Consider the following 27,431-nt stretch of genomic DNA (forward strand, 5'->3'; position numbering starts at 1 on the left):
AAAAGTCAATATCTGCGTAATCTCTGCTGCTAATTTGATTTATGTAGAAAGAGTACTTTCGGAGAAATTAGGAATATGGTTATGCTTGTTTTTCTTGCTTGTCTAAATGGCTGTCAGGGAACATAGTAGCATGAACATTTTCTTCTTGTTTATAAAACCCAAATTATTGTAACGGCAAATTTTATAAACTGAAAGAGTGGTTCTACCATCTGTATGAATTTCATTTGAATTGGTTCACATCCACCCGAGAACCAGACTCGTTTACTTTTACTTTTTGAGAATGGAACTTTTGCTCAAAACATGGTCCCAAGGCCGACGTCATCTAGTGCGGTTACCATGGCAACGATACATCTGCCGATCCAAATATGGTTGTTTTTGTTTATCCCATAAGGTAACCTACCTCCACACAAAAATTGAAGGGGGGTTAAAATTTTTCATTTCCAACTTTGCTTCACTTTCCTGGAGAATTGCTCTTAATTAGTTATTTTACTCAAGCTAATGTTACATGTATGGTATCTAATAATTGCATTCTCTCTTGTTTTGAATTGTTACATCTTTAACCCGAAATATTGGAATCAATATATTTCTTTAACTGTGAAATATGTGTGATAATACTAATGACAATACATACTGGCATTGCTGCATTACATGAAGCTTTACTGTCACACTCCCAGAGGCGGCAGTTCTGAAAAAGTATTTGCTCAGCACCTTTTCCTGTCGGCAAAAAAGTAAGGGCAAGTTGACACAAAACATCAGTCTGAGTATGTTTCATGTCATAACAGGATATTTACAGAAAATGTATTAAAATCAAACCTCAGAGTCAAGAAAAACTCCCTATAATGGTAAAATAAAATTTGGCACAACCAAAGCCACTAGGTGTTGAGAGACGCCGGGTCTAATTTGAAGACCTGGATCAGCTAAATACTTTCAAGAGATAATAAATAATTATAGATAGCAAGACAAATCCTTATGGCCGTAGGAATCAGTCTTCCCTTCAAATTCAGTGAACAATAATCTACCGCACCAAATTGTTGGATTGGGGCAGAACACCCCTTCCCCCCCCCCCCCCTCAAACACACACACACCCCACCCCAACATGTCTAGAAAGGGTTAAACGTGACCCACTTGATCTTGTACATGACCTGAGTTGAGATGCTTTGAAGAAATGGATCAACAGCTCCCATATTTAGATCATGACAAGAGATGGATCAATGAATGATGATGAACTTACATCAGCCATGGCAGGTATCTGAGGATATGTGGGATCCTCCAGCTCTGGTGATCCACCAATAAAAAACCTTCTCATCTCAGGGACTGGACCATTGCCTATGGGCCTCCATGTGTCAACTTCAAGGCTGTAACTACCTGTAGGAAAAATGTAACAGACGTGTAAAAGATGCCTGATCACAGGTAAGTAAAAATATAAATGTCGCAGAATACTTGTACAAGAGGCAACAAGATTGGAGAAAGCACAACAACAGTTAAAGTGCATCAGGATTAATTACAGTGTTGTATACTCAATAATTATATCGTTGCCACTGTGGAAATTCCTCAGCAGACCTGCACCCTTCAAAAGCTCTATTTTCACTGGACCATTATAACCTGTAGACTGTAATTACAGACCTATTTCCAGCTGTCACTTCTCTCTGTGGAAATGTTGTTTGTCCGTTGATATGATGAGGACCATCATTATTCATCTTGGGGTAGGGGTAGCCTTGCTGCATCTGTATTGCTACATCCACTACATGTTTCTGTCAGAGGTTGACGGTGCGCAACTCCGTGGAAATATGTCTGCGTTCGCAGGCTACATAACCTGCAGCTGCATTGTTTTTTAGGGTTGGGAGCATTGTTCTGTTGTTCATTTTCTTGTCCTCTCGACCAACCATGTAAGACGTTGCAAACGGTGCACGTTGCCCCAAATTACTGGAGATAAGTCCCACTATCATCTAAGTGAGAGTCTTTCATGGCTAGTACAAAATATATTGATCATGTCATGTAGGTGTAAGTTTACTGTTTAAAAACATATGTTTCAATATTCTCACCTGCTTTGTTTGGTATAGTAAGGTATGTATATCCCTCAGTTCTAAATCTCTCCCAGCTGTCCAGAGACAAAACCTCAATAAACAGAGTGGGCCAGTGAATGAAATCATCTGTAAGGATTTTATAAATAAAAAATTCAAATAGATATATTCTTTTAAATGTAAACTAACATTTTGCTTTTGGGAGCATAGAGGCCCAGTATGTAATAATTTTGGTTCCTTAGCATGAACTTCTTCAATGCTGAATGAGATGCTAGTCCATCAATGGGTTACATGTATTTCCAGCTGTTTTATTAGAGAAACCATGTAAAAACTAAAGGACTCACTAGGATGTTGAGCAAGAGGGTAACTGGTTTTCACAGATGGGAAAACAGTTTCAGATTTAAGTTAATTCTCAAGTTCAAACCTTCAATGGTTTAGATGTTAAATAGCTTCAAGCTTCATGTTTGCAGCTGGTCAAAGGCCCCAGTGTCAGGCCATAATACTAATAATTAATTTCCTGTGAAAGTGGATTAGAATGCTACGTTTGAGAAAACAACGCGAGCGTTGATAAAAACCAATCTTCAGTTGAACGTTTAAAATTTTCTATCAGCTACAACTTAGCCAGTATATCTTTACAGTTTGATGTCCCAAAATAACGACTCAACAATACATACCAGCAGAATCTTCATGTTCTTGGTAAACCAGTGAAAAATCAAATGGGTAACTGAAATGGGCAACATTGTCCTGAAATTGACAGACATAAAATTCAGTTAACACTGTCAGAAACGGTGGTTATTTTGCATTAACTAACCCAAAGAGAGGCAGCTGATGATATTTTTAGTGCCAACACCTTCCACTACACAACAATGTCTGGAGAAAAACCACACTCATTCCCTCCTGATGGCATCTATAGCACTTCCAAGATCTGGGAACTTCCTCTCAGTTTTTCACTGAATTAGTTAAACTGAAAACAATCGGCAAAGCTTAAGGAAATACCCAGCCACTGTGAACAGTGTGGCATAATCAATCACAAAATATTATATTGCAGGCATTCAGCAGAATTAATTATTTAATGTGCTAGAGGAACAAAATTATGGTGACTGATTTAGGTTGTCAACAACAATTGAAGGGGTGCCTAAGTGACTTCTGATAGACTTCTAGATTCTCCTTCCAGATTTCCTTGTTTCCTTGGGGAGAATTTCACTTGAGATCAAGGGCCTTTTTCCATGCATCACTTCAATTAAAAGTACTTTATTAGATTCATGTAACTGTGCAAAACTGGCTACCTCTCCTTCCAACTTTGTGACACAAGTCTGTGTTACTCCTGACAATACTGGGTCATCAGTTGGTCTCCACTCTGCAATAAAGAGAATAAAATACTGCAGCTATAATAATCTGATGAGAGTATCACTAAATTAACTTGCAGATAATTTTTAATTAAGTTACGAAAAAGTTTACTTTTTGCGAGTAACTTTTAATTAACTCCCAAGCAAGTATGCTTACTTGTAGGCAAGTCCAGGAAAAAGTGTACATAGAGACCATCATATTCAAACCCTTTGGCGGATACTAAGGAGAGAAGAATACGGATGTAGAAATTTGCATTGAGTACACTTAATTTTTACAGGTTGAGTATGATGTGATTCAAATTAAATTAAAAACAATTAATGCAGATTAATGATTTGCAATAAACCTACCTATTTCCCCAAATATATTCATTTTTAAAACTCCAGGATCAGGCTGAAAATGCAGAGGCCAAAAATATCGCATTATTTTTAATTATTGATCAATACTCAACAGATTCAAGTCACATTAATTTCTATAACCTTTATGAAGACTTACAACAAGTTTTTACTACAGCACAAGTTGATTACAGGAATTTTACCACGGAGAAAACACAAAACAAACAAAGAAAAAGGAGCATAACGTTTTGGAAGGTCTACTCTTTATGCAGCTCTCAACTCAGTCCTCCAAAGAGGAAATCATCAGGGCTGCAAATAACTGTCATTCATCAGACAACGGCAACTAAAAGTTTGCTTGACTAATTCTTAGGAAAACCAAACAAAATTCTGGGGATAGGGTCATGTTGGATTAGCATCCCATTGTTGGGAGCCGGGAGGAGGAGAGAGAACAAATTTACCCTAACCTAGTTCATGCTATAGAAACTAGAGTGGAGTTAGTGGAGGGACTGTTGTCGGAGGGGGGCGGGTTAGAGGTTATTTATGGGAAGATAGTGAGTGCAATATTGCATGTTGATATTCTGCAACACAAAGTCAAAAAGAAAATGGCTGCTAATCAACAGGGAGCAAAAGGATCACACCACTCATGCTCAGCTGTTCTCCCCCAGGCTGAATCTTTGCCCAAGTGTGAATGATACTGAACTTACCACAGGTTCAAACCCAGAACCAACTTGTGAAGCCAGATACAGAGCATGTCTGTTGTACAACTGAAAAAAAAATTATAACAAGTCAGACAGACATGATTTTGGGTACAAACATAAAAATAATTGATACACTAGCATTCTCAGGTATGTAAAAACTAGCGACATAATGTTCTGACGTTTCGGTGACGTCATGACGCCATTCTCAAGGAATGAATGATACAAGCGAGTTCAACGGAGTAACCTGTGTATTTCTAAAGCATTATTAACAGGACATTCTGACTAAAGAAACGTTACCTCAGTGAAACTCTTAAATTCTTGTTCTCTTTGGTCACTGAAATTAGTAACATCATAAAGATTGATTAGAAGACATAAAGCATTCAAATAATGAATGAAAAGCTCACTAAATAACAGGTTAATTAATCACCACATATGTCCTACCTTGTCATTTGTGGAGAACACTGCTCAATTGTGTATTCATAAACCTCTGATAGGGAAAGTCAAATACAATACGGAGGGTTAAAATATGAAATGCAAAAATATAATTTACAGAAAGCTTTATTGGTATTATTGAAAGTATTCAAAGTCTAGCTCAAGGTAGAGTGAAAACCAAGAATACACTAAATGAATGAAAAGTGTTACATTGTTTGTCGACCCTAATTCCTATAAGGATGAAATATCTCAGAATCAGAACATTTTGGAAAAGACTGTCCTATCCAGAACGTCAACTGAACTATCCACACAGGTAACTCATCGGTGCCCTTTTAGCTGCAGCTTATGTAGAATCTTGAGAACATCTAGAGGACTCAAGCATGGGATGCTTATCCATCACAGCATACCCAGCATGAAGTGACTAGTTAGGAGTTTTAATACTCTCCCGGACTGAAATTCATTTTGGCAACGCGAGCCTTCCCTGGAATGAGATGCTTGTCCGTCACAGGACACCCAGTATGAAGTCATCAGTAGTACTTTTACTACCCACCGCAATGGATGCTAGTCTATCACAGGATATCCAACATGAAGTGACCAGGTGTATTATAGTAACTAGTATAGTATCACTTTAATGGATGGGATACCACTCCATCACTGTCAGATACCCAGTATAAAATGACTAGGTGTATGACAGTAACTACTCTCCATTGGATGCGCATCTGCTAGTCCATCACAGGATACGCAGCATGAAGTGACTAAGAGTATTACTACTCCCCACTAGAAGGGATGCTGCTCCATCACAGGATACCCAGCATGAAGCAACTAGGCATTTGCTGGTAGCCACTTAATATAACATAAAAGATACACAGACTGTGACTGTGACAATACCTCTTAGATCATTGCATGTCTCAATGCGGTATGGTGGATTTTCGCCACTGAAGTCAGGTTTGACAAATATTTGACCATTAGCATCAATCTGTTTAAAAGAATCAATTGTTAAATATTAAATAAATATACCTAATGGCTCTATTAAGCCCTGGCTACCCAAGGTAAGACGTATTGGTTGTAAATGTTAGAAAGACAAAAAATAAACTTCAAAACTCAAGAAGGACAAAGCATTAAATGCTCAAAATATTAAACAGGATAATATGCCAGAGCCCAGTCACAACAACAGCTGAATAATTAAATACCTTGACAGAAAACAGAACATACTCATCTTCCTTGTCATTTGTTGTCCTGGAGAGAGAAATTATAGAGTAATAGTTAGTTTTCATTGAGTGTTTTATTGTGTGTGACCACAGATTTTTATGCCAAACACTCAATACAAAACAGGCAAAATAGTCAGAAATATTGGAAATTGGATGTCCAAGGGGCAAGTCTCATGAAAAGTAAAAAGGATTGGGTGTATTTTCAATTAACTTTTTCAATTTAACAGAGGGTGTCCATTGGATATATACCTGGACATGCCTGGATAATTATGTATTTCATTTATATCAATGTTTTTAACAGCTGCAGTAACTTTTGATTAATTACTGGCCTTTCCAATTTGTCTATCCTTTCAAAATCAACATTATTTTTAGACTGGGATTTGTCGACAATCTACACCAAAACATACTGACCCTCCTGTAAAAATATGAATAGACATGTTAAAGACGGATAAAATGTTCGGGTGAGTTGTCCACTTCTGGAAAGCTTTAGAAAAAGCCAGCGCAATGGAGTATGGCTGGATGGCTTTTTGTAAAAGATCAGGAAAGAGTTACTGTATGTTATTATATGGCTGCCAAATGTACCAATTGGCTAATAAGAGGTTGACTTATGGGATGGTAAAAGTGTGTTTACAAGCAGATGGGATCACTACCAAGCGTCTGTTTGAGAAAAGGAGGTGCCTACACTGAGAAGATATTTGACTATAATTTGTGGCTTACTCATTATTTTACACAACTTAGTTTTAAGCATTTTAATATTTACTTTCCCTCGGGAGCTAGATGTGCCATAATATGCATTGTCTTATACGGAATGTTTACAACATGTGCAGTTGTCTTGCTGTTTTCTGTCTCATGAACGACGACAGGATTGGCCCGAGGGACAAAGCCTCCAGGACGGTTTCTGGAAAAAAACACAAACATTCAAATTTAATACAATGTATGTTAATTTATCACTGATGTTAATAACAATAAATTTCTAAATTATTGTTAAATGTGTGTTCCAGAAAATATCCAGACCCACAAGAAAGGTCACTGTAAATACCGGAGAAGGGGTAGAACCTCAAAAGCCAAATTTTTTACAGGATAGTATGAGGCTATATTGGAATTCCAGGGAAGAGGGTGTACAATACAATTATACAGTTTCATCGGGACCAAATACTACCAAACCTTCGATCAACTCTGATTCCAATGTTTCTCCTTCTCACACTCGACATGTTCCTGGCAAGGTAACTTGGCACTTCAGAAGGAGATGTTGTAAGAGTCCTTGATTCCTGTCAAAATTAACGAAGTAAATGAAGCTAACTTTAATGATTAACTGACCATTATATGTATATCTTTAGAACTTAATTTAAGCTTGACTATTACCTCATCCACATTGACATAGCTGTCGCAGTCAACATATGAGAAAAGTTTGTTGTTTGGCCTTCCACCTTTTTGTCTAAACAAGAAAAAAAGAAAAAGTAACATAATATTATAAATTATTATATACTATCTCGTTCAAAATACCATAGTTAAAAGACTAGAGGCATAAAGGACCTATGTCAATTATTTGGAGAATTTTCAGACCAGTAACAGAGTAATTTTCTATTTTCACAACATTTAATGATAATTTTTAAAGTTCATGCCCTTTAAAAGACCAGAGCTCCCTCCTGTCGGGGGGGGGGGGGGGGGGGGGTGCTTGGTTTTCCAAACCCTGACCCATTTCAGAGCAAACTATGATGTAATCTTCTAATATCCCATTTCTAGCCCTGTGCCTTGTTGTTCAAAGCCGATTAAAATCTAATTTTAAGTTAATGGTAAAGTCAAAACTAAGGGACAAAAATCTTTTCGAAACATCTTCATTGTTTAGTAGTTAAACTTGAATCAAAGTTCTCATTAATCCAGGATTAGTTTAATCGGGCTTTGAACAACTGGGCCCTGTTCTCTCAAATCTATACCTGTTTTCAGACTAGAATCTTTAAATCTACACCTATTCTCAGACCAAAACAGCTCAAAAACCACACCCCTTGGGACGGTGCATACTTAAGTACATAGCTTATATAAGGGAGCATATAGTACATGTACCCACCCCCTCCCTCCTCTTCCAACACACACCACAACCTGAACAGAAGCCAAATCAATGACTTTCAAATATTGAAAGTTGGATGTAGTAAAATAATGGAAGACCACTATTCAACGCTCCTCCTGAAGCCCAAGACAGAGACATTATTTTTATGAAATAAATTATAGCATAGCTATAGCTAATTGCATACAATGTAAATATGTGCGTTAGATCATTGTATAGATAACGTGTAGTATACGTTTAAAAATATAATTATTATAATATTATTACCGTAGTTTCATTATTTCTGTATGGTATTTCTGTTCCAGTGGTCCAAAGCAATTATTTGCATCTTCATACAATTCCATCTCCCTCTTAAACGAGAGGGAAAAAAAACAAGATATTAACAATGTGGAGTTACAGTTAACAACAAAATACGACCTAAATAAAAAACGAACACAAGTTTACCTTTGAGAACATTTTTTGCTGCCAATAAAATACGCATTCCTCTGAATCTTGGTCTTGTTTACCATGGTCTATTTGAGCAATCAAAAACAAAAATGATTAACTAAGGGGATCATTTTCTGTGAATAAATATATTTTGTCCTTTTTAACTCATGAATGCCCAATGAACGAGTTATTGTAAAGTGCACTCCCTCGGTCATTCCATTGATGGGCTGTAAACTTTCAGCAAATATGGCATACTCTCACAGCTCACTTAAGTTTCTCTCCTCCTTCAATTAAAATATATGTTTTTTGGAGTTCGAAATTAAAAGAAATGGACTAAAGAACACTTGATCGCAGTATATTAGTCTTCGTAGGTTTTTACTTTGGTGAGAAAAGCACCATGTTGAAAGGCTCAAGACAAGCAGATCAAGATTGTCTTCCAAGTCAATAGGGATTCCGCACAAAATGTAAGGAGGAAATACAATGGAGAAACATCTGCGAGTGTTCCATACTCTAGTTCTTCTTCCTCTTCTTCTTCATTGACATATTCTTCTTTGGTGGTCCAAAGTCATTTGGCTGTTAAAATCGGTGCACCAGGATTCTACATGTATAATTATAAGCTTAAGATATAATACCTTCAACTAGAACAATAAAAACCATAGTACTGAGTTTTCTTTCTTCTCAAACAAAATTGAGCAACAACAAGCCACAAAGCATTGAAAATAAATCTCTGGTATCAATCATACAAAATTGATTAATTGACATTATGATGAAATTAATTGACATTTTGAATGGAGGATAATTTATTTTAAAAAACCACTCAAATAAATTTGACTGGTTCTTACTTTCGCATCTACTGAAATGAGTGGATGGTAAGAATCTCTGTTGCAACTTGATGTGTGGTAAGATTTTCTCTCACTACCAGCGGGAAGAAAAAATACTAGGCCATTTTCATGATGGCATCATTACGCGGGATGTTGTGAGGGCAGACCGTGTCTAAAATTTGGTTTGGTATCTTGTTTTACTCTGTGTATACCGGTAACTACAAGTGAGAATAATTTGGTTTTTTGCTCTCTTCTTTAAAACAAGGCTTTAATTATTTAAACCTTACTGGGACAATAACAAAATTTAAATAAGAAAGAAAAACAAAACAAATATTTATGGTAGTTGTGGTAAAACAACACCATCATGAAAATGGCCTGTTAGATGCAAGATAACTAAAGTACTGTATACACTGCATCTACGACAGTGTATTTTGCAAGTCAATCAGCCTATTTTCCAATTTGGCCCAGACAATGCAGATTTTTGCCATCTAAAAACCCTCTTTTTTTAGCTTTCTTTGCAATTGCCTTCGAATTTGCCATAATTTTTTTAAGATTTGAAAAACATTTCAAAAACAAAGACAATTATGGACAAAAACAGAACGGGTATTTCTTTACAAAAAATTAGTCCTAAGAGTTCATGGGGGAGGAATGCATAACAAGCCCAAAGAGAATCTGCATATGAGGGTACTTCTTTCTGAGTTAATGGTCCATACCATTCTTTCCTGTCTGTAAACGGCCCCTTACCTTAGGTGTATGAATTTTAGGCCATCTCAATTTGCCAGTGACAAGAAAGTTTCAAGAGGCTCTCTCATGAAGAAATTTTCTTTGAGAATCTGTCTACTTGGTACTGAACAGAGCTGCTTATAGCTGTATTTAACTTATTACCTCGTCCTAACTCTGCCATCTCTAACGCTTCTCCAGCAACTTCAGCACCATCTTGCTGACTGACATTTTGCTGCGAGCCAATTTTAAACTCAGGGAGATAACTCGCTGTTGTCACTCGGCGAAGATTTACCCTGACAACAGGAAAAACATCTTACTACAAACTGACCAACGAAACACTTCCAAGATTTCATGTTGCACGGTCAAAATTGCATTACGTCAAAGGAAAAGTGAAATAGAAGCACCAAATTAACAATAAATGGCGTCCTTACTTGACTGCGAAGTTTTTCGGCGGATCTAAGGATCGATAATAACCCACTCCGACATCCTCCATGAAATCCGCCATTTTGGTTGTTGACTAGTGCCCAGGCTCATCGCGACAAAACAGTTTTCCACAGATGGAGACCCGAGGGTGGGGTACAGGGGGTCCAAACCCTTACCCTCTACATAATCCTGACCTAAGCGGCAGTTTTCCCTGCGTTCCTTTTCTATACTTTAGCTCGTGAAACCCCTACCATTTTATACATCTCTAGCCTGAAAAAGGTTACCCCTCTGGGGGTGGAGCCTAGGACAGTCGGGGCGAAAAAGGCGGTGAATACAATAAAATCTGCAATTCCACACCGATGAGTGGTGCCGGATCACTTGTAGACCTGGATCAGCAAATTATCTCAAATACAGAATATTAACGGCAGAAGCGATGTTTTATAAAAATTATTTGACATCGGATTTCCATACAAACACTCTTATTTCAGACGTGTTTGCTTACTCGTCAAAATGACGTCGAAAACCGTGATAAGGCCTATTTAATAACAACAAGCGTGCTACGTTAGTCAGACGGTAGGGATATTAATCCATTTGACATAATCATATTATCAAGTCAAAACGAAGCCACCGCCGGGTTAGTTTCTATAAAAGAACTGAAAGAAGTGTGGTGCTGGATCGGTGGGGGAGTGAAATCAAAACAACCGAGTTGAAAAGGTAATTTGATATAAATTTATGGCAGGGATATGTGCTGCGCTAACTGGCAGAAGATAAACTAACGCTCAAGAAAGTTGGTGGGCATTCACTGCCGACTTAAAGCACCACGTCGATTCCTTGGCCAAAGTGTATTAATCGCACAATGCTTGGATGGGGATGAATGTTAGAGGGTTGGGGGGGCGCTTCGAAGAAAAACTTTGTTTTCAAAGAAAGTTGGGACCTGCCGTTTGGTTGTGTGGCGCTTTGTGGACAGCTCTGGCCCCAGTTGTTCAAAAAAACGGGAGACTCTATCCAGTGGATAAATCGCAATCTGACCAATACATAATACAATTTCAACGATCGAGTCCGCTTATTTGATCTTTGGGAAAACCACTTTGTTCTTTTTTGGCCGCGAGAAACACCCGGTAATACAATTCTATCGATCGAGAAAACTTCAAATTTTCACCGAACATATTACATACGAAAACTAAAAAGAAGTCTGAATTTTTCTCGAGTTTAATTCTGTAGCGAAACGACTTTGTAGCGAAACAACTTCACTGAAGCGAATCGACTTTACATGTGCAGCGAATCGACTTTTATTTGCAGCGAAACGACTTGTAGCGAAACGACCGGACTCCATTTTATCCCCTGGATAGCAACTAATCCGCTGAATAGTTATTCGCTCAACTGGGGCCTAGTATGTAGCTCTCCGAAGTTACTAGTAATAACAGGCTTATCAAGGATCCAGCCCTCAGAGACGGGGCATCTTCTGTATCCTACAGTTATGCAGGTGCGGCAAACTAACGAGGTACCATATGTTCAGAATTTAGCAAGAAAAAAAACGGTCGTAAAAACCACCACAAAGCAGTTCAAACACGCTTCCAAATGAAGCTTTAATCAGTTAATTTTGTTACACCAATGTACGCCTTATGTCTCGTCACTTAACTCTGTGTACGAGATTACAACACGTAAATTTTGTTGCACGTGCATCAACAATATATTAAACTTTGGTGATCATTGTTTAACAGTAAACAAGTATGGTGTCTGAAGAGGGTAGCAAAGGGAGTTATCATGAGTCGTGAATAAGAGACAAAATAACTGGGTTATTTCCTTGTGAAGAGTGATTTGTAAATCGGTACAATTTTCCATGAATGCAAAAGGTGAGCCGAGGTTCACATTCATTGTTAACTGTGATATTCATGACAACAGTACAGTCAAACCTCCGCTAACGGACACCTCCTGTAGGCGGACATCTCTCGTAAGCAGGACACTTGGTCAAATTTTCAGCTACATACAAACACTACATTTTTAACCTCTCCTAAGCGGACACCTCTCTTTAGCGGACGCTTTTTCTGGTCCAAAGGATGTTTGCTTACAGGAAGTTCGACTGTAATGACAAAAAATAAAAACATTCAAAGTAGGCTATGAAACATTATCAACTGGACTAAGATGACTGTGTAAGTAGAGAATGTCATGTGTACCAACCCCTTCCCTTTATCACCCTCTCTAACCATATTACAACCTGTGAGACTAAATGCCACATAAAACACCAAAATCAGGAAAATAAAACACATTACATCTGCAAATCCTAATTCCGGTAATAAATTTCCTAATACTGCACACCAAATTAAGTTATTACAGCTTAAACTATATTCTGTTTCTACAGGCCACAAACACTTATCAACCCTTTTTCCCTAACTGTGACCAGGATTCTAATGTCTACATACAATCTAACTATTTGATCAAACAAGAAGGTTGCTTGTTACAAATTCTCATAATTAGCACCCTAAGAAACATAGTAAACAGTAAGGAGAGTCGGCAAGTTGATATTAGGGAGCTTAAGCAGCGACGACAACGACGCCAGCAAGAATGTCACAAAACAAAAGTTTTAATTAGCAAAAACACTGGCTCTGCACGTGCGTTATAAACTTTGGTCCATTTCTTTGTCGTCCACTGCAAACGACGACGTGAAATGACCACATTGGAGGTTTGATGGAGAACTTGAACGCATGATGATTAATTTTCCTTTCTCTTTCTGGGCTTTAAAGGCGCCCATACGACGTTAATAGAATGTAATTTTGAAGTCCCGTTTTTGTTGGCGCCATTGTCGTCTCTGCTGGGGATTATATGTTGCCATAATAAGCCAAGTGGACCTGTTTAAATTAATTCCATTAAATTGGAGACATTTCCTGCTGTGTGACCACTCGTTTATAATCGCCACACATACAGTTACAGCAGTTTTCAAGGGTTTTGATTCTTCCCATGACAATATCTCAGTTATGAACGATCTATAAATTTGTTATATTTCTTTAACATAACTAATCATCAATCTTTCCAACCACAGCTATCACTAGACTGTTATTCAAACCGGTTGGATATATAATCTAAACTTTTATAATATCAATATTATTTTGCTAGTGGATATTAGCATATAATGTCATAAAACGATAAACAATGATGCTAAATCATGCTCAAAACAATACTGTAACTGTACTCAATACAAACAATGTGCAATAGGTAATACTGAAAAAACAATTGGTTTTCAAATCATGGAGCAGAAGAGAGAATTTCCATGGTCTCGGGGCCAGTGTTGAAGGCAGGAACTTTGCAATCTAATGCGGCATGACAGGACAAGTTCAAATCCCAGCCACATTTCTCCAAAACTTTCTTCAATACAGGCCTGGAGAAGAGAAACACAACATAATTAGATTAATCAATGGAACAAAACATCTACCCCAAGCTCAAAATATTGATTCCCCAACTACTACTACTTCTGCTGCTGTTGCTGCTGCTGCTGCTGCTGCTGCTGCTGCTGCTGCTGCTGCTGCTGCTGCTGCTGCAGCAACTACTACTTCTACTACTAATGAATACTATTATTATAGTAATTCGTCCAAAAAAATGTAGGTAACCTTCTTCTCATAACAAACATAACAACAGATGGACTTTTTTGTCTGAAAAATGCATGGTTACCCCAATTTTCTTTTTGGATTTCAGCAGCCCTTGCTAAGATCTTTTTCTGCAGTCATAAACCACACACAAATACCTTTGAATTCTCAGGCACTGTCCTTTGAGATCACGGGCAAACTTTACCATGTAAAATATCAAGATAGCTTGTGTTCTTTTCAAGATTTTGAACTACCGTTTTCATTAAACCCTGCATCCCTTTCTTGTTTCAACAATTACCAAAAAAAGTTTTTTTGAGAAAATTCAACCTTTCCTCCCTATCAGTAACCTTAAAAAATCTGAAACCTGAGCTTCTCGGACCAAACAGAGGTGCACAGAACATATAAGCAGTGGCAAAAGGAGGCACCGTCCTAAAATGAAGCCCCACCCGCGCAGAAGCTGAAATGCAGTCTCAAGGGTATCAACTAATGAGTACTTCAACTTAAGTAACTTGGCAGCCAAAAGGGAATGTTGAAGTGCAATAATTATATAAGACCTGTTTTTTTTTTTTTCATGATGTTTCAACTTACCAGCAGCTCTGGGAAATGGTATAATACTTGGGTGGTTTATTGAATCCATTGAAAGTGGAAGCTGCAGAGCAGGTGTAGGCTCCCATGTTTCTAAAAAACAACCACTCGCCAACATCAACCTGATCAGGAAAACAAACAAGACCAAATTACACTTTACACGCACACAAAAATCAAAGTTGTTTCTAGATTTTGGTCATTAGAAGCTAGCACCCATCTTCTATGGCCTTAAACCTTATTGAAGATTGCCAGCTTCTTAAGGCGCTGTTACAGTGGCAATTTTTCTTGCAATTTGTCTCGCAATTTTGTTGCAACACAAATTGCACTAATCATTGCCTGGTGTAACATGCCCTGCAACAAACACATCTCACAATGTTTTTGTTGCCGAAACCATTGTGAAAAGTAGAAGACGGTTCCACTTTGTGCAACAACAAAAATGTTGCAAAGGCATATTCACTTCAAGGCACATTACACTACCCAACGTTTCATGCAACTTGTATCGCAACCGTGCAAAGAAATGGCAAGACAAGTTGTAAGAAAAATTGCCTAGTGTAACAACGCCTTCTTCAAGTGCCTTCTTCAATTTTGACTGCTAGTTTTCTAGTGGAATGGGTTTCTTAAAAACTAAGATAATGAAAGCTCTGAAATAATGCTAAACCTGGGATTAAACCAGGAACACAATGATGAAGAGGCACGACTGCTTAAGTCAGACGTTCACAGGCTTTAGAGCAACAATTACCAGCATTGTAGTTTCCTTTGCCAAGAAAAGGGATTCTAACTCTTGATTCTATGGATCCTGTAGTGTGATTCTCCAAATGCAAGGTATTGAGCATAGTTTCCTGTAGTGCTGCTTACATTGCAGTAGAAGGTGGTTCTAACTTTTGAGTTTGATGGTGTAACCCTAAAGTGTGCACATTTTAATCACAAATTCTAAACTGTACTTTTTCCTATGGTAATGTTAACTTTTTTCCTCTCTCACTCTTGAGAATTTAAGAATCACAAAATTACAGTATACCTTTGGTAATAAAACACTCTTTGTGATGCAGTCTAGGGAATCGCATGTGGGACCCCAGATGCTGGATGGGAATTTAACAGCTTCCTGTCCTTTCATACCAAGCACTTCAGGATGCACAGTGGCATGGTCAAACACCAGGCAGTTAAATGAACCATACACTCCATCATTCACATAATACATGAAACCCTGACAAAAATAATACACCGTTAGAAACAAGATAACATCTTGGCAGGTACCCAGGTATGTACACACAGCAGGCCCTGTCCTGCCACACAACAGTAGCTCGATTTGGTTTCAAATGGCTTGCTATTGCTGTGCCGAAATTCATAAATTATTTTAATGTATTTTGGTTTAATTTGCTTGTTCTATGCATTTCTATATTTAGAATTTGCGCGACTGAATTAAATTCGATGTTTGAAACCACTGCCGTGCCACTTCCATGCCACTGCCGGGTCAAATTAATTTAAGTTTGGCACGGCAGTAGCACAACATTTGGAACAGGCCTTAGCCACTTGTTAAAAGAGGGCTAGGTTTGAGTGATTTGACAAAAAGAATTTGGTTTACAATGCACCAGTAGTTGCTCAAAAGAGGCGGTCTGTTACAAGGTAAGGTCCCTCACTACATTTTTTCAAACCACCTCACTTTTAAGAGGTACATCTTCCATAAAACAAGTTTTAATAGATTAGGCAAATTTTCAATGAATAAATTTTAAAACCCTTGTGGTAAGACCTTGTTTCAAGTGCATACTAGTACCCTTCTTACAAGTACGGCAAGAACACCTTGCTGAAAACTAAATTAGTTTAGAATGAATGCAAGTTTTGAACCGGTACTGTAAGGAGCCTTGCAAGATTTGAACTAGTTCAATGCTCACATACCCTACAAGTCAAAAAAAGAATGAAAATCACATTGTACATTCCAGGACTCAACTCACCAGCTCATCATTATCCTTAAAAACAGCAGCTTCTAAGGGTTTGTCACTTTCTTTCAGCTGGCTTCCTTTTACAGTGCGGCGGGCAACAACATTGACAACCAAAGTAAAAGCTGAGGCAGAGTAGAAACGGCCCGGCTCAGCTATGATGCGCACACCTGAAGCCGCTGGAAAGTGCTCCTCCAACAGCGGGTTCAGGATCGTACAGACCTGAAATTAACAAACATTAGTTTGTTTTAAATTTATCTTCCCTTCAAAGAAAACATGTACATCTCATCAACCTTTGAATCTGGAGTAAAACAGGGTTTCTAAGAGTGGTTAAGACCCCTTGAAAATGGTTCCTTATTTAAAAGAGCCCCAAAGTTACCATTACCATGAAATCTATGAGGGTTTCAAAATGTTTTTGAAACAACTTGAGACATGCACCTTGACTTGCTTTTCTTAAGTAGAGAAAATTAAATCGTAAAGACACATTCCTCAAGCAGGTTTTAGATGCACTTTGACAACTAACCTCTTCAAATGTAATAGCTGCATCTGGAGCACCAGGGAATCCTCCACCAATATCCAACATGGTGAATTTAAAGCCTATTTGAGCCTGAATCAAAAAGGTTACAAACATGTTACAGCATGTTAACCCTTCAGCCCGAATATATCAAAGAACAAATTTTCCTATCTTGTCCCCATATTTTTCTTATAAAAGTACTGTTGAGAAGTTATTTAAATATCAAGAAAATTCACCTTGGGTGATCATATCCTTAATTCTCATGACCTCAGGGGTTGAATAAGCATTGATATTACAAGGAGAAATTTGATCACTGTTAGGGCTTAAAGGGCAGACTTTTGGGGTTATTTTTTAATTGGAAAGACAAGATTATGGACAGCACTGGGATGGTTTGTGTGCTTTGAGCCTGTATCCAGTGTAGGGAAACGACGTTCTTAAGTTCATCATGGAGTTAGTAGCTGTATGATGCACAGTTGACAACCACATAAAACAAAATTCAGGAAGAACAGGTGTTTTAGATGTACCATCCAGCTTATGAATCAAAACTGACACAGAAATGAAAGTCGCCTACCAAATATCTCAATCCATTGATTACAACCTACAACTAATTTTGCATTGATGACATCTGACAGTTTCAGAGAGAATCATGACACATGCACGTCTTAAACACTTCAACCACAATAAATAACACAACACCACTTACTCCAAGATCAAACACACTGCGAGCAGCTGAGACAGCTGTAGCATAAGCACCTGCATCATAGCATCCACTCCCAACATGAAAACTGCAAAGGAAAGTAAAACTTTTCATTTAAAATTACTTGTAGAACATGCACATCATGTTGTAAAAAAAGACCCCAGCTTTTCAAGAAAAGTATCCGGCGAGCATCAAAAGTAGCAACTAAACATTTTAACACAAAAATTTAACGCCCCATTTTAGATGTTTGACCAACAATTTTTTGTTGAATGAATTTTCAGAGTAATGTTAAACGTTTAGCCATTCATCCAACATTGTTATGCAACAAATGCTGTACAACAGCTTAAACAAGGTCTCCCATGCTGGTAATAAGCTGGTAATCTTCAATGTTGTTGCTGACCATAAAGGTTGCCTGACAGCTACAAATTAATGATAGCTTTGAAGAGAACATAGACCAGATTTGCCACAACAGCTGTAACCAGCTAAGAGAAGGCAAGTTGTATTCATTAAAGCCACATACCAAAACAAGTAGATAATTCAAACCTTACCTGACACCAATTACATTTAACATCAAGTCATGGGCAACCTTAAGGAGATGGCGGCACTGCTTCAGAGGTGCACCATACTTGATTCCAAGCTGGCACAGTGACTTCGAATCATCAGTGCGAATGCGAAGGAGCAACCTGCAAAAACATTGTTACATAAGGTGTTGTGACAACCACCAGTGTAAGAGGCATTACAACAGAAAGTAAAAGAGAATAGCTTGAAAACAAGAACACAAATTTGAACAAAGTTTAACTTACCTGGCAGTTGGATACAGCTCTTTGATCTTGTGCAGCTCCATTTCATTATCAAACGTCATTAGAGAAATTCCATGTTCTGCTGAGAACCTAATGCAAAGGGAACTCCAGTTGATTAGCAGCTGTTTATACAAAATTGATCTGTGTTGAATAACTGAGGCTCCAGTAGTGATAGACAAATCTCAGATATCATTAAGATTGATGAACTAAGCCTGCACACTAACCTGATGTGTGATGCCTGTTTACAAGGATTAGCATAGACAATTTTTGAGGGTGGAACACCCATACCCAGCATTGTCTGCATTTCAATCTGCAAAAAAAAAAATGATTGAAGTTACATCAAGATTGAAGTTACATCTAGTAAATCTACGATCTCCATTGGCGACTTAGTTCTGAATACTTTTATTTGATGGTTTACTGCAATAATTTTTTTATAGAATCACACCGAGGCATATTACAGGTTATAATCTGCAAATATCATCAAGAGTGACTATTCAAAACTATAAAGTACTTTCCTGTGGTGTTGCATAATATTCAGTTATCAAAATTCATCCCACTTTGCTCACTAAGGAGTAAGGGTCACAGAAATGGGGGGGACGATCCAGACCTCTCCTAGCACTCTATGATTCCTGTTGCCACTTCTACTTAGCTGCCTTTGTCTACTTGAACTTTGCAAACTGCTTGTGCAGTAGTCTGCAGAGTCTCTTATTTCTTCCACTTTGCTCCACCACAAAGACACTGTATTCTCCCAGTTCCTAACCCACGCATGGCTACTCTTATGGGGAAGAAAGGTCATATTTTTCTCAAATAATTTTTTTTAGATAATTGTTGAAACAAGAAAGGGATGCAAAGTTTCGTGAAAACAGCCGTTAGAAATCTTAAAAAGAACGCGAGCTATCTGAAAAACAAAGTTTTGTAGGAAAAGCAGTGAGCGAGCGAAGGTGTCATAATCCAATTTATGCGGGACTGTGTTGAGATATTACGCGGCAAAATTTACCCGCGATCTTGAATTACCGGCAAATTTGCATATTTTTGTGTACATCGTGTTCATGGCATATCACTGCGTTGTATGTAAAATTTTCCTGTGAAACAGCGTTCCTTTTTGGATTCAAGCATTGCGTAAAAGGTTGTTATGCAAAAAGCGAAACTAGAGAAGTCACCTTGGGTGACAGTTAAGAAAAAACCCGGCCCAAAGAAGGTCGAAAAATCATTTGACGAAGCCAAAAAACTTCAGCTGTTGGAGAGCAACAAGGGTTCTCGGTACAACCAGTCAGATTTTCTATAACTGCCTAGGCAGCAGAGAAATTCAAAGGCGAGAAATCGGATAGTGGAGAGTCGAACATCAATTCGGAGTCCGAAATCGAAGATGCTGGCGACAATCCAGCCACTTTCGCCGTTGTTAACCGGCTGAAAATAAGCAGCGAACCTCAGCGCGCAGCCTTGTGTACTGATAGCAGTGAGAAGTGCGTGTCTCATGTCAACTCCGCTGCGGCTGCCAGTTTCAAGTTCTGCGTCTATCTGCCGTTTTCTTCTTTGTTTTGGTTTAGCCGGTGGCTTTCTCGCGCCAGACTTAACTTTTCCCATAACGAAATCGCTTTATAATGTTACAGTAACACTAAATGCTTACAGAACTCCCCAGGGAATGCTTCTTTGCGTTTGATTGGCCGGCGGCGTGGGCACGTTGACAAGTATTTTAACGAGGTGTGAAAACTCGGAAAATGTTTTGAGGCCGAAAACATGGCTTTTGTTTTTGCGCGAATTCCCCATCTTCAAATGAATAGGGTATATAGATTTGCCAGATTTCAACGAAATTTGGCCAAAATGGTCATCAGATATTAATGCATCAAAGTGTGTCAGGCTTTTACGAAATTCAAAATATTTTCCCCGTGACGTGTTAACATCTGACGGGACTACAAAAATTTTCCATTGTCCATCTTTAGGATGGGTTTTCTTACAAACCAATAGGAATAAAGAAAAAGCCTGACACACTTTGTTAGCCTATTATCTCCTGATTGATATTGTGCAGTCTGTTTGGTTGTGCGCCTTTACGTGAGAGTGGGTAATTCAGTTAAGTACACGTCGCTAGTATTGTTTTTGCAGGCCTCTGAGCGCTTATGTATCCAACAAAATAAAAAAACTTCGATATTTTCGCAAACTTCAATTTATCAGCTTTACAGTGATATATAGTTTTCCGTGGTTTTATCGAAAGCAGCGTGCGTACGCTAGATTTCCCTGAAGGCACTCGCGAAACATGGAAGTAACCTTAACTGCTGGACCATTTGCTATTGCAGACAGTGCAAAAATGTGCTATTACCTCTATTTCATCCTCTCACAACCTCACAAATACTATACTCATCCAGTTCCCCCAGCCTTCCTTTCTCCCAGAATCCCACTCTCCCCCCCCCCCACACCTCACCCACCCTACTCCTGGTAGGTACAAAAATTGACCTCATACCTTGCTTGCACAATCAAATCCAATTCCTAATCCTGTTAACATCTTTAAGATTACTGGATCATTATTACACTTCATTGCTGCAAAAAAAAAAAAAGAAACAATTCCTGGCTGATCATAAAGATGTCCTTTACTTATATTCAAACAAGCTTTTACATATTTTCCACAATGATTGTTTAGCCACAACGTTGGTTACAACACAGCCACTTAAAAGCTGTGGGTTCAATTTTTAGGAAAAAAAATGCCCATAAGCATGTTTACATGAAACAAAGTATGTTCTTGGAAAGTAGCAACATCGCGCTGGCTCACATGCATTCCCAGGGAGAGGGGGATCTATATAGGTATATGCAACCTCAAAGGGTATCGTTTTTGAGCAATTTTAATCTGAAATAGGGAATAGATTTTTACCATTTTGGTCTGAAAGTCTGAAAACAGGTATGAATTCTAGAGTACAGGTCTGAACATTGGTATGATGCATGCAGTGTTCAATCTAGGCCGCGTTTTTGCATCATTGACGCAGAATATTCTATTCTGACGCAAAATGAAATTATCACAGAGTCATACTGATGCAAAAAAGTAACCTCGTACATCAGTACTTCCAAAGCAGCAGGCAATAATAAAAGTAAATTTTAAAAAATAGGTGTTTACTAGCCTGAAATGAACACAAGAAATAACTAGCATTTCAGATTACATGCTTAAGAGTAGTTGTTGTGTCAGGCGTTCCACACAATTCCAAGAGAGACTGAAGCATACATTTTGACGTTCTGCATACGTAGCTTTGCCAATCGATTCACGCTCCATTTGTTGACTTTGTTGTTTTGTTGTTTCATTATGAAATGACACAAAAGCTAAGTTCATTTTTTTACACAAAAGAGAATGGCAGTTGCACTTTAAAAGCATGAAGATGGGCTGGATAAGGATGATATGTTTGATAAGTCAGTTGTTCGAAGTTTCAATAGAGACCTTTAGATTCTAGTAGGTGTACGACTACGAGTTTCTCCAATAAACAAAGAGCGCGCGCGCGTGAACCAGTGTCATTTTGGCGGGAAAACGTGATAGCTGTCGTCATTTTACAACGAGTTTTTGTGAGAACATCGTAGTGGCGAAAATGAGTCCTCAAAACGTAGGTGATCTCGTCTTTTTGGAAACACAAAAGGACTTCACTATCATCATTCAAACCAACTGCGTCAAGTTCGTCGTTCGTAAAGAGTGAAATGAAACTTGCTGTGATATATCTGTTCTTAGTACTTCGCTAAAAACTCGAAGTCAAATCTTGTAGTCGTGCTCGTACTCGTACTAGAATCTAAAGGTCTCTAATATTGTAGTTTGACCCAGACCATTTTTGAAATGACCCAATTTAAAATGCCATGTGGCATATTTGGCCCACTATGACTAATTTCTAGATTGAACACTGCATGTAATCTAATCCAAGCTATACTTGCCATCTAAGACAGCTCTGGCAAAACAAACAGAAAAGACTTCATTCCTTCCATTGGGTTAGGAAATGTCTCTAAAATCTCACCATAAAATGGCTCTACTCTGGGGAGCAGAGAAACCCACTTCTTGTGCTTCAGAATAACATCGGCCAAGTCTACAACGTAGAAGGCGTCATCCGTTTCCTGGAAAGAAACAGTTGGCAGTTAATGCCAGAATGTATTCCTCTACCATTTGTTTTCAAGCATGAGGAGGGGTGGGGCGCGAAGTTAAGAATACCATTAGAACACCAAAAAAGATGGAACAAGGGGTCCCCAAAAGATTCCCAGGACACCAAACAACTAAGACATAGGAGTCCTATAAACCAGAGAAAAAAATATGAGCACTATCCCTAGTGTTTTATGTAACACTGGCATAAAAAGGACAAAATGAACTAACCTCTCTTCCTACAGCAACAAGTGTCTGATCAATAAGGTCCTCACAGGACAAGTCATCCTTCACAACATCCAAAGTGATGCCCTCTCCAAAAACACACTTCATTTTGAATGATTAAATATGAGGGCTGCAAAAAATAACAGTTGATGGTTGAATGAATCACAACTACAATTCTCTGCTTTCCTGGGGCCAATGTCACGAGTTGGCATGGCACAGTTAACCAGGCTGGATAAAAATAAAAAATCTGACAGCTGTTTGCGAGAATGGGCGATTCCAGAAAATATCCATACCATACCACGGACGGCTTTTAGGATTTCCGAAGGGGAGGGGGGGTTCACGATTATGGAATTCTGAGAGCATGGGGGGGCTATTGCGCGTTTTTTAATCAAGGAAATGCTGTTTTCGAAGTTTTGATTCGAAAGATTAAAGTACAATCAAGCATTAAATTATGTGCAGCGTACTGCTAGCGATCGCGCGTGTTTCCATTCTCAGCTTGTGAAACAGCGGCCGAAAAAGTCGCTATCTTTTAGTTTCGCTTCCTTCACTGTTTATTACTGTGTTTAGTGGACAGGTATTCCAGTCATCTTTGAGAGGAGGACACGGTTACAATTTGAAATGAAGAAAACGTGACATCGCCTTTAGAGATTCGATGATCTCGATAATATTTATGCAAATTTGTAACGCTACGCCGAAGATGTAAACAAAGTCTGCTCAAAGGCAAGGGAGCGGCCATGTTGAAGTTTCCCGGTTGCTTGCCGAATTCTACCGTAGACGTTGTATGTTTTTAAAAAAGGAAATGCTTTTTCCGAAGTTTTCATTCGAAAGATTCAAGTACAATCAAGTATAATCTTGCGCAGCGTACTGCTTGCGCAGCGAAGATATTTCAGAAGCGATTGTGTTACATTCCGCGAAAAAGCCGCAATCTTGTCCACGTGCTCCGGCATATAAAAGAGTCGATCGATTGGAAGGCTGCTCTTGTATGAGGGTTAATGACTGCTACTTTTTTCATTAACATTTTGAAAATAAAGTAGATAATTACAAAACAGCAACGATGTATGTTTACTTGTGAGGGACTTGGGCACGTGGAATCGAACATTCAAGACCAAGACGCACATCACAGATCACTATTAAATTTGCATAAAGTTGTTTTCAATGTTGTTGACAATGGGTTTTCTTCTTCCTCACAATAAGAGTTTGAAATAGTTAATACTAGGTATTCGTAATGTGGTAATTGAAACCACAAGTTTTCTCTTGATATCGCCTGGAATCACAGATACAATTTAATTGAATTTTTGGTTCAGAAACTGAAGCCGACTGAAGCATGCGAGGAGTCCTTGGATCCCAGACATTCTATGGATTGTGTGCGTGTATAAAACAAGGGGTGAAAAGAAATAATTTTTGTTTTCATCCAATGCGTTGTTCTAGTTTCCTACTTTTCCTAAAGGAGTTGAATGGCACAAGAAAACAAAGAGGAGTAAAACTGCCGTAAATGGTGTTTATTATTATAGCCAAATTCGGACTTAAAAATAAAATTTCACAGCCTGGCCACTAGCGGTAGGTTTTTCTTGTCGCTGAAGAGTAAAGCGCCGCTACATCACAGCCCTGAGGAGGCATAAATTCATGTTCGTTTGTTCATATAGGCGTTGCTAAAGTCGAAAATGTACTTCCCAGAAAAACTGAAAATTCTGAAGGGGAGGGGGGGGGGGGGTTCACGATTATGGAATTCTGAGGGCATGGGGGGGTAACGCATTTTGGAATTTCCGAAGGCAAGGGGGGGTTAAAACATGGAAGCCGTCCGTTGTTGGGTATGGATATTTTCTGGAATTGCCCAATCCCAGGTAATCACACTGGAATATTGCTTAGTAATCAAATCATGGGCTATGTTAGGATTTAAGTGTAAAAAGCAATGAAAAAGTGATTATTATTTCAACACACTTGCACTCTCTATTCCCACGGCTCACAGCTTTTATCATGTCACTTATTAGGTAATTTAAGCAACAACAACAACAACAGGAACAAGAATTTCACAAAATAATAGGTCTACTAAGCTCAAAAATAATGTAATTATCCCTTTCACCTTGTCTTGTAAAGTTCTCTGACATTCTCCACAAAAAAAATGTGAAATGACCAAAATTTCTGTTGAACGAGGGGAAATTAAGCCAGTGCAGTTCAAATGACATGCCCTTCTGTTTTCAAGGGGCATTTTCGCTGGCATATTGCCATTGCCGTTGCTCAAGGTTTCTATTAATTTTGTTGAGAAGGATAAGAGTAGACAACATGGAAATGACTCAATAAACCATAACACCAGTTTATGTAGGTTAACCACAAGATTAAACAATTTCCATATACCACTGTTCCTCATTATGAAGTAGCAAGAAGAGAGAAGAAGCAAGCAAGTCCATTAGTCGTGATAAAAACATGCAAACTTGAAGAAATGGCAGACAAAATCTAAGCCTGGTCTCGGTTTAATAGTCACAAAAATTAGTTTCTTTCAGTTTTAAGCATCTTGAACGTCTTGACGATGGCATTAATAAAGATAATTATCTACACTGTAAAAATATTTAGCTGCCACTATGTGACGTTTACTATCGAAACGTGGTAGACTGCCACAGCAATATGAAGAAGTGTTGCCAAGTTGCAAAACACAAACAGGCATCGTGGAATTTACATTGCATGAACCTACTACGGCACATGTACATATATTAGCATTAAAATTATACACGTGTTTAGAAGCACAGCTAGTACAGTCAACATGATTTCTTGAACATTTGTTACTCCAGGTTGCTACTGTACAAATTACACATGCTGTCCTGTTAACGACAACAGAATGGAGATGAGTGATAATTTCGATTCTGCCAAGATAAAGGTAACTACGTTAGCCTGGGAGGATCGGGAGAGAGCCATATACTGGTCGTCTGGAAAAGCCTCAATATATCAGAAAAAGCTTAAAAGCTTTGATCAGCCAATTATTATCTCAAGTATACTTAATGTCCTCTTTAGCTGCTAAAAACTGAGAGACGCAGGTAAATGAATAAAATACGCCATTTCAAAGTAACTAATAAGTTTGACGGTCTTTTCGCTGTGCTTGCTGAAAAGAAGCGATACTTACACGACTTGTAACACCAAAATACGCCCTTAGCAAACGCTAGCTTGGATCAGAATCCAGTTTGAATGTGAACTCGAACTTTTCCTTCTTCAGGAAATCGGCTTCTGGGCAGTTGGAGTAGATCTTCGCGGTGTGGCCGCCCTAGAATTAGAAGACGTTACAGAAAGCAATTCAATGTACCGCCATATTGTTTTCAATCAACGTGGCTAGACAATGTCTGAATTAATTCTCCTGAAAACTCGCTATTCCTTGGTTCAAAACAGCTTACCTTTACAGCCGACTCGCAGCAGACAATTCTTCCCTCTTTTAAACGCGGAATGATGGCTGTTATAGGGTAAACTTTTCCGAAAAATAACTAACGACGGACGAACGTTTCGACAGGAACACGCTCGCACATCAGAAACCTGCGCTGCTGGGTCGCGGGTCAACCATGTGAGAGCTCCATTCTGATTGGCTCATTGGTGTGTCGCCATGATTTCGTAAGCGCGGGCCGCGGGAAGAAGAGAAAAGATGGAGAATGAAGCAAATGTAAGAATGAACAACACAGGAGACTTTTATTTTGTACCCAAGTGGTTCCCGCGAAATGAAAGTTCAAGAAATGTAAAAATAAAGAGATAAAAATGACAGGCTGACCCCAACGGTGGAGGTGGCGAAAAATAAACAAAATGACTAGAATAACTGTTATTTCACCGTTAGGGTCAGCCTGCCGTCTGTATTTTGCATTGGAAATAATTTACTGATAAAGGTCTACAACAGATCCGGCACCACCCATCAGTTTGTCGCTGTGGTCCTATAGACTTTAATTGTACAATATACTGGGGTCAATTTACCCCATAATCGTTTGCAATATTCGCTTTCAAAAATGAGTTTACATCAGAACTCATAAGAACGTCATAGATGAATGTATGAACCATAATCGGCAATTAAAGATAAATTTCTTGGCAGGGAAGCACAGTACAATATGAAGTAGCATCGACCAAAAACGTTTGTGGCGTGCGAGTTCTCAGTATCACTATTTTGTTTTTTGTTCGGGTGGGCAAGCTCGTCTTTCTGCCAATAGCTCATTCGATTATAGCTAAGCTAAAAAAAACTAGACGAAAAGATAGGTCACGGTGCTCGTTTAGGAGAAAATAACCAGTTAGTAATAGACTGGGCGGCAGCATCAAGAAAAACACACCTTGTTTTCAACGAGGCGCGCTGAACGTAACAGACAGAGGGTGTTAATTATGAGGTTAATAGTTTCAATGAGCAAAACTAATTACCTCATAATTAACACTCCCTGCATATCACACTGCATGTATTTTTAATCACATGCAACTAAACTTTCGCATGCTTTTCACTATATAACTACCCGCATTATCGGACCTACACGAATTTGAAAATGATGACATGGAGTCATCGAAACG

The 27,431-nt window shown here is 38.5% G+C and overlaps 2 protein-coding genes across 2 annotated transcripts in view; both read right to left on the reverse strand.

Moving 5' to 3' along the window:
• The window catches only part of LOC146487052 (tectonic-like complex member MKS1), a 15,376-nt gene extending 4,748 nt beyond the window's left edge, over nucleotides 1-10,628 (reverse strand). The window contains exons 1-19 of the mRNA XM_085091765.1: nucleotides 10,502-10,628; nucleotides 10,233-10,363; nucleotides 8,545-8,612; nucleotides 8,368-8,450; nucleotides 7,401-7,473; nucleotides 7,203-7,306; nucleotides 6,799-6,936; nucleotides 6,021-6,066; nucleotides 5,719-5,806; nucleotides 4,840-4,885; nucleotides 4,696-4,732; nucleotides 4,405-4,464; nucleotides 3,716-3,758; nucleotides 3,525-3,587; nucleotides 3,308-3,378; nucleotides 2,696-2,765; nucleotides 2,043-2,150; nucleotides 1,232-1,365; nucleotides 632-714 (exon numbers count right to left, since the gene is read on the reverse strand). Of these exons, the coding sequence (XP_084947891.1) occupies nucleotides 632-714; nucleotides 1,232-1,365; nucleotides 2,043-2,150; nucleotides 2,696-2,765; nucleotides 3,308-3,378; nucleotides 3,525-3,587; nucleotides 3,716-3,758; nucleotides 4,405-4,464; nucleotides 4,696-4,732; nucleotides 4,840-4,885; nucleotides 5,719-5,806; nucleotides 6,021-6,066; nucleotides 6,799-6,936; nucleotides 7,203-7,306; nucleotides 7,401-7,473; nucleotides 8,368-8,450; nucleotides 8,545-8,612; nucleotides 10,233-10,363; nucleotides 10,502-10,575 (1,520 nt within the window). The 5' untranslated portion in view covers nucleotides 10,576-10,628. The remainder of the gene's footprint in view (nucleotides 1-631; nucleotides 715-1,231; nucleotides 1,366-2,042; nucleotides 2,151-2,695; nucleotides 2,766-3,307; nucleotides 3,379-3,524; nucleotides 3,588-3,715; nucleotides 3,759-4,404; nucleotides 4,465-4,695; nucleotides 4,733-4,839; nucleotides 4,886-5,718; nucleotides 5,807-6,020; nucleotides 6,067-6,798; nucleotides 6,937-7,202; nucleotides 7,307-7,400; nucleotides 7,474-8,367; nucleotides 8,451-8,544; nucleotides 8,613-10,232; nucleotides 10,364-10,501) is intronic.
• A 2,593-nt stretch (nucleotides 10,629-13,221) lies between these two features.
• On the reverse strand, nucleotides 13,222-26,440 carry LOC146487053 (ornithine decarboxylase-like). Its single transcript, XM_085091778.1, has 14 exons — nucleotides 26,294-26,440; nucleotides 26,029-26,166; nucleotides 22,923-23,046; nucleotides 22,573-22,669; nucleotides 21,054-21,130; nucleotides 18,823-18,908; nucleotides 18,602-18,688; nucleotides 18,347-18,481; nucleotides 17,805-17,886; nucleotides 17,111-17,194; nucleotides 16,603-16,809; nucleotides 15,672-15,857; nucleotides 14,660-14,778; nucleotides 13,222-13,866 (listed from the first exon to the last, which is right to left on the reverse strand). Exons 3-14 carry the CDS (start codon nucleotides 23,022-23,024, stop codon nucleotides 13,734-13,736), a joined length of 1,395 nt encoding a protein of 464 aa, XP_084947904.1. The 5' UTR covers nucleotides 23,025-23,046; nucleotides 26,029-26,166; nucleotides 26,294-26,440; the 3' UTR covers nucleotides 13,222-13,733.
• Between the last annotated feature and the right edge of the window lie 991 nt (nucleotides 26,441-27,431).

The sequence above is a fragment of the Pavona decussata genome, unplaced genomic scaffold, assembly GCF_977016875.1.
Source record: "Pavona decussata unplaced genomic scaffold, jaPavDecu1.1 SCAFFOLD_19, whole genome shotgun sequence".
Lineage (NCBI taxonomy): Eukaryota > Metazoa > Cnidaria > Anthozoa > Scleractinia > Agariciidae > Pavona > Pavona decussata.